The sequence below is a fragment of the Salmo trutta genome, chromosome 31, assembly GCF_901001165.1.
Source record: "Salmo trutta chromosome 31, fSalTru1.1, whole genome shotgun sequence".
Lineage (NCBI taxonomy): Eukaryota > Metazoa > Chordata > Actinopteri > Salmoniformes > Salmonidae > Salmo > Salmo trutta.
Window position 1 is genome coordinate 2141557 of NC_042987.1, and position 9075 is coordinate 2150631.

The following is a 9075-nucleotide window of genomic DNA, read 5'->3' on the forward strand; positions in this document are numbered from 1 at the left end:
GAGTGGAACTATGATGTGGGGGACAGTGAATTGTTAGCTGTGGTCAAGGCTCTGACCGTGTGGAGACATTGGCTTGAGGGGGCGAGACACCCTTTTCTCATCTGGACTGACCACCGGAACCTGGAGTATATCCGGGCAGCCCGGAGACTGAATCCGCGTCAGGCACGGTGGGCCATGTTTTTCACCCGATTTCAGTTCAGGATGTCATATAGACCAGGCTCCATGAACACCAAGGCTGACGCGCTGTCCCGCCTCTATGACACTGAGGATAGGCCCTTCAATCCTACTCCCATCCTTCCAGCCTCTAAGCTGGTAGCACCAGTGGTATGGGAGGTGGACGCGGACATTGAGCGGGCGTTACAGCTGGAGCCTGCGCCTTCTAATTGTCCTACAGGTCGTAAGTACGTTCCGCCTGGTGTCCGTGATCAATTGATTCGATGGGCTCATACGCTACCCTCGTCGGGTCATCCTGGGGTGGCTAGGACAGTGCAAGGCCTTAGGGGGAGGTACTGGTGGCCCACCTTAGCTAAGGACGTGAGGTTTTATGTCTCTTCCTGTTCGGTGTGTGCCCAGAGCAAGGCTCCTAGGCACCTTCCTATAGGGATGTTACAACCCCTCCCCGTTCCACAAAGGCCGTGGTCTCACTTGTCGGTGGACTTTCTTACCGATCTTCCCCCGTCTCAGGGGAATACCACGGTTCTGGTAGTTGTGGATCGGTTTTCTAAGTCCTACCGTCTCCTCCCATTGCCCGGTCTCCCTACGGCCCTACAGACTGCGGAGGCTCTATTCACACATGTCTTCCGGCATTACGGGGTGCCGGAGGACATCGTTTCTGATCGGGGTCCCCAGTTCACGTCCCGTGTATGGAGGGCGTTTATGGAGCGTCTGGGGGTCTCGGTCAGCTTGACCTCCGGTTATCACCCCAAGAGCAATGGGCAGGTGGAGAGAGTGAACCAGGAGGTGGGTAGGTTTCTGCGGTTGTACTGCCAGGACCGGCCAGGTGAGTGGTCGAGGTACTTACCATGGGCTGAGTTGGCACAAAACTCACTCCGTCACTCATCCACTAACATGTCGCCTTTCCAGTGTGTGTTAGGCTACCAGCCGGTCCTGGCACCATGGTATCAGAGTCAGACCGATGCTCCTGCGGTGGAGGATTGGGTGCAGCGCTCCAAGGACACCTGGAGGGCTGTCGAGGAATCCCTGAAACAAGCAGGAGGATGACAGAAGAGGAGCGCTGACCGCCACCGCAGTGAGGCCCCCATATTCGCACCAGGAGACAGGGTCTGGCTCTCGACCCGAAACCTGCCCCTCCGCTTGCCCTGCCGGAAGCTGGGTCCGCAGAGTGTAGGGCCCTTCAAAGTCCTGAGGAGAATAAACGAGTTGTGTTATAGATTAAAACTACCTTCTTATTATCGTATTAACCCCTCGTTTCATGTGTCTCTCCTCAGGCCGGTGGTAGCTGGTCCCCTAGAAGACGGTGAGGTGCCGGAGGTCCCTCCGCCCCTCTAGACATCGAGGGGTCCCCGGCGTATACAGTACGCACCATTCTGGACTCAAGACGCCGGGTGGGGGGCCTGCAGTACCTCGTGGACTGGGAGGGGTACGGTCCGGAGGACAGGTGCTGGGTGCTGGTGGGGGACATACTGGATCCATCACTGTTAGAGGATTTCTATCGCCTCCATCCGGATCGCCCTGCACCTCGTCCTCCGGGGTCGACCCCAAGGCCGGTGTCGGCGCATCGGGGGGGGGGGGGGGGGGGGTACTGTCACGACTACTGCCGAGGGTGGTTCCTCTCCCTGTTTGGGTGGCACTCGGCTGTCGTCACCGGCCTACTAGCTGCCATCGATCCCCTTTTCGTTTTTCTGTTAGTCATGTCTTTATTAGTTGCTCCTGTGTTCTATTAGGTAATTAGTGGTGTTATTTAAGCCCGCCTCTCCACCTGTTCTGTGTGCGGGCTTTTTACGTGTTTTCACTATGTTTGTGTAGTGGATCGTGTTATTGGACTTTGGGTTTTGTTTCGCCCTTTTGTGTTTGGGCATATGTTTTCTTTTTTGGTACTTATTAAATATATTGTACCAATCATTTTTCTGCCTCCTGCGCCTGACTCCACACCCACGACGTCCGAGCATTACACCCTCGTAAAAACTCATATCATGATATACAGTCTCAACAAGCCCTATCTGAATGAACTTCGCCTTGTGTGCATGGATGGCGGAAACGTGCACGTTTTTGGTTGAAGGTATCAGTGCTCACATGTGCAGAAATGTGTGTGTGTGTGCGTGTGTCAGACGAGAGATGCAGCATTGACTGAATTAATTTGCATGAACTTATGATAAAACAAGACTGCCACAGGTTTTTACAGGGTCTCAATGGAGGCTTTTATTCCAATCTAACAATGAAGTCCTAAACAGCAGCTAGTTTGGGAAATAATTACATTCAAAATATGACATTTACTGAAAATACAGGTAAACTTCCAGAACCCCAATTCATATAGTGCTAGGGTTGCAAAATTCCAGTAACTTTCCCCAAATTCCCAGGTTTTCCAAAAATCCTGGTTTGAATGTTCCAGGAATTAAGAGGAAATTGCAGAATATCTGGGGATTTCTGAAAAACGTGGGAGTTTTGGGAAAGTTACTGGAATCTTGCAACCCTGAATAGTTCATATATACTGAAAGAAAATGTAAACTCAACATGCAACAATTCCAAAGATTATACAGTTCATAGAAGGAAATCAGTCAACTGAAATAAATTCATTAGGCCCTAATCTATGGATTTCACATGACTGGGTAGGGGCACAGCCATGGGTGGGCCTGGGAGGGCATAGGCCCACCCACTTGGGAGCCAGGTCCACCCACTGGGGAGCCAGGCCCAGCCAATCAGAATTAGTTTTTCCCCACATAAAGGGCTTTATTACAGACAGAAATACTCCTCAGCACTACTTTGGCCTGTATGACAGACCCACCTCTCCTGAACATTTGTTTGTTACTCCAACCTACCCATAAGATATCGTCTGTCCTCTGCTCTTCAACGCTCCATCTGGACAGTATCCTCCATTCGGCCAGTCTATCCAGGCGAGAGGCTAACTCAGGTACTGGCCATGGAAATCCAGTGTATAGACAGAAGTGGATTTTTGTCTTTTTGTCTTTGGCAGAAATTCCCACAAATCCAGCCATGGTGAGAAGAGGAGGGGGGAAGCATACATGTTTGCAGCTAAGTGCAAAGAGTTGCAACTTGGTTGGTTTATTGGTCGTGGATAATAAGTCCACCTTTGTTTTTGCCATGTATTCATACAGGTTTGGTCTGTGGGAGATGGAATCTGAGGTGTGCTGTGAATGACCACGGGTTAGAGGAAGATGAGGGTTGGGTTTGGTCTGGTTGCGTTGGGTTGAGAGCTCTGTATGGTCATGGTGGTGGTGGTGTTCAGAGAGTAGGCCGGGGTTGTATTCATTACCATAGACTGTAACAAAAAGTTTTGCAACAGAAAATGAAAAAACAAATGTTTCTTATTGGATAAGTTCAGGTAGGGAGTTTCAGCTTTCCATGGTGACATCACCATGCAGTAAATTGGTTAATAATAGTAGACCAATAACAAAGAGAGTTACAAACCTCTGCCAATAAAATCTAGTTTTCAGTTTTCTCTTCTCTACTCAGACCACACACAGACCAAGCAAACGTCTTGCTTGAGAAATAGTTTTCTGCTAAAAAGCAATTGTTGCCCATTATAATTGAAATCTATCACAGTAAGGTACTTCATTGTCACCCAGAAATGATTTGATATTGAAATAAAATGACTGCAACAATCCTCTTACATAGTGAAAAGCAGGTGACCACTGAAGGTGCTGAGGCGATTTACATTGTCAAATATCTGCCGCTCAGCCCAGAGATGCACGTAGACCACATCTCCCACCTCCAGCAGCAGTGACACTCCATTGGAGGAATTAACACTACCAGCAGCTTGGCGGGCAAATGCCATAGCTATTTGATGTCCATTCTTAAACAAGGCCGTGGTTGTAGGAACTGAATCATCGCCCCATGCAAAGATGTAAAACCTGAACAGATAGAGTCCTCTCACTGGTGCTGTGAAGATCCCTGTATCAGAACACAACATTTAGGCTTTTTTTGTAGATGCAGAGTAACATACAACATGAAACTATACATAGTGGCTTGCGAAAGTATTCACCCCCTTTGGCATTTTTCCTATTTTGTTGCCTTACAACCTGGAATTAAAATGTATTTTGGGGGGGGTTTCTGTCATTTGATTTACACAACATTCCTACCACTTTGAAGATGCAAAATATTTTTTTATTGTGAAACAAACAAGAAATAAGACCAAAAAACGGAAAACTTGAGCGTGCATAACTATTCACCCCCCCAAAGTCAATACTTTGTAGAGCCACCTTTTGCAGCAATTACAGCTGCAAGTCCCTTGGGGTATGTCTCTATAAGCTTGGCACATCTATCCACTGGGATTTTTGCCCATTCTTCAAGGCAAAACTGCTCCAGCTCCTTCAAGTTAGATGGGTTCCACCCGTTTTCAGCAATCTTTAAGTCATACCACAGATTCTCAATTGGATTGAGGTCTGGGCTTTGAAATAGGCCATTCCAAGACATTTAAATGTTTCCCCTTAAACCACTCGAGTGTTGCTTTAGCAGTATGCTTAGGGTCATTGTCCTGCTGGAAGGTGAACCTCTGTCCAAGTCTCAAATCTCTTGAAGACTGAAACAGGTTTCCCTCAAGAATTTCCCTGTATTTAGCGCCATCCATCATTCCTTCAATTCTGACCAGTTTCCCAGTCCCTGCCGATGAAAAACATCCCCACAGCATGATGCTGCCACCACCATGCTTCACTGTGGGGATGTGTTCTCGGGTTGATGAGAGGTGTTGGGTTTGTGCCAGACATAACGTTTTCCTTAAATGGCCAAAAAGCTTGATTTTAGTCTCATCTAACCAGAGTACCTTCTTCCATATGTCTGAGGAGTCTCCCACATGCCTTTTGGCGAACACCAAACGTTTGCTTATTTTTTTCTTTAAGCAATGGCTTTTTTTCTGGCCACTCTTCCATAAAGCTCAGCTCTGTGGAGTGTACGGCTTAAAGTGGTCCTATGGACAGATACTCCAATCTCCGCTGTGGAGCTTGGCAGCTCTTTCAGGGTTATCTTTGGTCTCTTTGTTGCCTCTCTGATTAATGTCCTCCTTGCCTGGTCTGTCAGTTTTGGTGGGCGGCCCTCTCTTGGCAGGTTTGTTGTGGTGCCATATTCTTCCCATTTTTGAATAATGGATTTAATGGTGCTCCGTGGGATGTTCAAAGTTTCAGATATTTTTTGATAACCCAACCCTGATCTGTACTTCTCCACAACTTTGTCCCTGACCTGTTTGGAGAGCTCCTTGGTCTTCATGGTGCCACTTGCTTGGTGGTGCCCCTTGCTTAGTGGTTTAGCAGACTCTGGGGCCTTTCAGAACAGGTGTATATATACTGAGATCATGTGACAGATGATGTGACACTTAGATTGCACACAGGTGGACTTTATTTAACTAATTGTGTGACTTCTGAAGGTAGTTGGTTGCACCAGATCTTATTTAGGGGCTTCATAGCAAAGGGGGTGAATACATATGCACGCACCACTTTTCCATATTTATTTTTTTTTGAATTTTTTGAAACAAGTTATTTTTTTCATTTCACTTCACCAATTTTGTGTATGTCTATTACATGAATTCCAAATAAAAATACATTTAAATTACAGGTTTGTAATGCAACAAAATAGGAAAAATGCCAAGGGGGTGAATACTTTTGCAAGGCACTGTAATTTGGTTACAAAGTGCCTGTGACAACAGGTAATGTATATAATTTACTGTACCTGTATTGGGGTTATAAGCGTTGCCAATATTTGTGTAGACATTTCTGTAGACCAGGGTGGTTCCAGTGTTGAAGGGTCCAACTTGTCCACTAAAAACAGGTCCTCCAAGTGAGGCGGAGAAAGCCACCTTTATGTCTGTCAAATGTAGATAAGTCAATATTACTAATTCCTGGTAACTGCAAACTGAATAATGTTGAAACCTCTGGGTCAAATCAAACATGTCATCAACAATAAGGTCAGTCATTCAGATCATCACAATGAAACCATCTTGTCAGCGATTAACAGAACTAGTTAGGCTTTATGCACATGGGAAACATTACTGGTCTGCTGTTTCACTTCTGGTGGCAAACGTTATGCTAAAAAGTGTTTCAAACATTACTCTAACTATTACCTTCAATATGTCTCTTCAGAACTTCAACGTGGCTCTCAGTTATGTTAGAACGAGTCTCCATGGAGCTTAGTTCCACTGCTTGTGCTGAAATTAGATGTACAAAACAATGTGCGAGATAAACAGTCACATATTTATTAAATAATCCATACCTAGTATTATTACCTTCTGTATTATTTAGCTAACCTTCATTCCTTCTAGTCTGTTCCTCCACTTTGGATTTCAGTTCCTCCACCTGGCTCTCACTGGCTCTCAGTCGGGCCTCCATGGCTCCCAGTTCAGTCTTCGTGTGTCTCAGCTCAACTCTCTGCTCCACCATCATGGTGTTCATCTCTCTCAGCACAGTGTGGATGTCAGGCTGGCAGGTTTGCTGGCTGTGTGTTGTGGCTGCAGCTTCCGCTCTTTGTTTGTCAACCTGAATGTCATTCCCTCTGCTCTCTCCATCCTCATAGTCAAACTGATGGATCTCATTCACACTGACTCCGTCTCTGTCTCTGTGGACCTGGGCTCCAGACAGACAGCAGTGCAGCAACACTAGCAGAGCTACCACACTCTTCATTCTCATTCCTTGATGGTGATTTCCTCTTCTTGTGGTTATTTCTGCTGTTATTGTCTCAGCTGTCCCCTTTATATCCTGTCATCTTAAACTATAACCTGGTGATAACTGGGACACGTGCAGATATGAAGCCAAACAATAAGGCGGTAAATCAAACTGATTCACCACAAGATGACTTATCTGATTTGGTCCTATAATAAACCATGCGACACAGAAAGCAGAACAAAGAACACCAATAAGTGTATTCCCAAGACACAATTAAATGAATCTGCCTTTTGGCTGAATTTGTTATCATTTCAAGAGATTGTTTTCTAATCATTAGGTATGGAAGTATATGAATGATTTAATCATATTTTTCATCACAAAAGTCAAGTAGAAATGTTTCCGAGCAACAAAGTTAAAGAGACATGTGCCCTCTCAGCAAAAACTCATATCATGATATACAGTATCAACAAGCCCCATCTGAATGAACTTTGCCTCGTGTGCATGGATGGTGTGCATGGATGGAGGAAACGTGCACATTTTTGGTTGAAGGTATCAGTGCTCACGTGTGCGTGTGTATATCAGACGGGAACGTGTGATAAAACAAGACTGCCACAGGTTTTTACAGGGTCTCAATGGAGGCCTTTATTCCAATTAAACAAAGAAGTTATGAACAGCAGTTTGGAAAATAATTACATTCAAAATGTGCCACTTACCAAAAACGTTTAAAAGCGCAGTTCATATAATAGTTCTAGGTTTGTAAAATTCCAGTAACTTTCCCCAAATTCCCAGGCTTTCCAACAATCCTGGTTTGAATGTTCCCGGAATCAGGAGGAAATTGCTGAATATCCGGAGAATCCTCCCAACAGGGATTTCTGAAAAACCTGGGAATTTTAGGAAAGTTACTGGAATTTTTCAACCCTAAACAGTTCATATAATTTCTGTGGAATGGATCTTAAATATACATGTTTGCTTCCTCAATTTTCTAATGGTCACCAAAAAGTCGTACTTTAAGTACTATCAGACATTTGTACAACATCCTGTATTACGGACATCCTGTCCATCAGTCCCCCGTCCATACACACACATTCACACACGTTGCTTACATGTATTTATTAAATGTTGCTTGCCTTATTATAATACATTTACAACCAGTCCAAAGATATACACATCTGAGGACCATTTCTGTGTTTTTAAGTTATCTGACTGATAGGAGAGGACTTGTTCTAAAAACCAGAGAAGCAGAGCAGTTTTGGTATGAATGGCTGAAGTAAAACCATGAGTCAGTGGTAGCATCCCAAATGGCACCCTAGTCCCTATATAGTGGACTACCTTTGAGTAGTGTCAAATGGACTGCTTCCAGTATCTCCAGAGAGAGAGAAAAGAAGTGTGTATTTTAGAGGAGATGGGTCATTTCTGATGCGTGCTGTGGCCTTTACACAGACACGAAAGCGCACACACAAATGCACACACACACAGGGCTGTATTAGGAGGTAAGAGTCTACCACATAGCTCATTACATGACATACAGGTACATACCGGCTGCATATCTAATGGCACCCTATACCCTATATAGTGCACTACTTTTGATGATGCACTATATAGAGTAGAGTACCATTTGGGACGCAGAAACACTCTCCCAGCTCTTTACTTTAGAAACAGCAGAGGGAGACAAAGCCACTTTATTTACAGACATTCATTGATTCTCTAGTTGAGCCCACAGAGAGAAGAGGTGCCTGAACGAACAGCATATAGAAAATAAAAGGTAAAGTATTTTATTGCTTGAGTCCCGAATGCCACCAAACCTATTCCCTATATAGCTCACTATTTTCAGTTTTGACCAAGGCCCATAGAGCTCTGTTCAGAAGTCGTTTTGGGACACAGACATTGTGTTGGTAGAGGAGCTGAAGGTGTCCCAGCAGACAGAGAGACCAAGCAAGAGACAGACAGAACTCTTTATACAGTCTGGTCTGTATGTCCTTAACAGGTAAATATACTGTACAGTGTAGGCTAAATACTGTCTAGTGCAGCCAGAATAGTGGATCGATAGACCCTCCCCCTGCAATACTGATGCCACTGTTGGGAGACTGAGGTTACTGAGGCCTGCCTGACAGACCCACCTTTCCTGAACATATCAAGGTTGTTACTCCACCCTAACCATAATATAGTGTCTGTCCTCTCTTCAACGCTCCATCCGGACAGTATCCTTCGGCCAGTCTATCCAGACGAGAGGCTAACTCAGGTACTGGCCATGGAAATCCAGTGTATAGACAGAAGTGGATTTTTGTCTTTT

At 45.2% G+C, this 9075-nt stretch overlaps 2 protein-coding genes across 5 annotated transcripts in view; both read right to left on the minus strand.

The window, feature by feature from the left end:
• Nucleotides 1-3639: 3639 nt before the first annotated feature.
• LOC115169326 (uncharacterized) lies at nt 3640-7070 on the minus strand. Its single transcript, XM_029724832.1, has 4 exons — nt 6431-7070; nt 6248-6331; nt 5857-5991; nt 3640-4089 (listed from the first exon to the last, which is right to left on the minus strand). The coding sequence occupies exons 1-4, from the start codon at nt 6807-6809 to the stop codon at nt 3806-3808; spliced, it is 882 nt and encodes a 293-aa protein (XP_029580692.1). The 5' UTR covers nt 6810-7070; the 3' UTR covers nt 3640-3805.
• Nucleotides 7071-7401: 331 nt separating this feature from the next.
• Nucleotides 7402-9075, minus strand: part of LOC115169325 (rho GTPase-activating protein 12) — a 148017-nt gene continuing 146343 nt past the window's right edge. For all 4 annotated transcript variants that reach the window (XM_029724828.1, XM_029724827.1, XM_029724830.1 and 1 more), the window contains one exon: nt 7402-9075. This exon is cut by the window's right edge and continues 610 nt beyond it. The gene's annotated coding sequence lies outside the window, so the exon portion shown is untranslated.

Excerpts from the sequence above, each read along its gene's own strand:
- LOC115169326 (XM_029724832.1), bottom strand. The coding sequence starts at position 6,809 with ATGAGAATGAAGAGTGTGGTAGCTCTGCTAGTGTTGCTGCACTGCTGT. Across the intron at positions 6,332-6,430 it reads ACAGACTAGAAGGAATGAAG|CACAAGCAGTGGAACTAAGC; the intron begins GTTAGCTAAATA and ends ATCTAATTTCAG. Across the intron at positions 4,090-5,856 it reads CGCTTATAACCCCAATACAG|GGATCTTCACAGCACCAGTG; the intron begins GTACAGTAAATT and ends GTTCTGATACAG.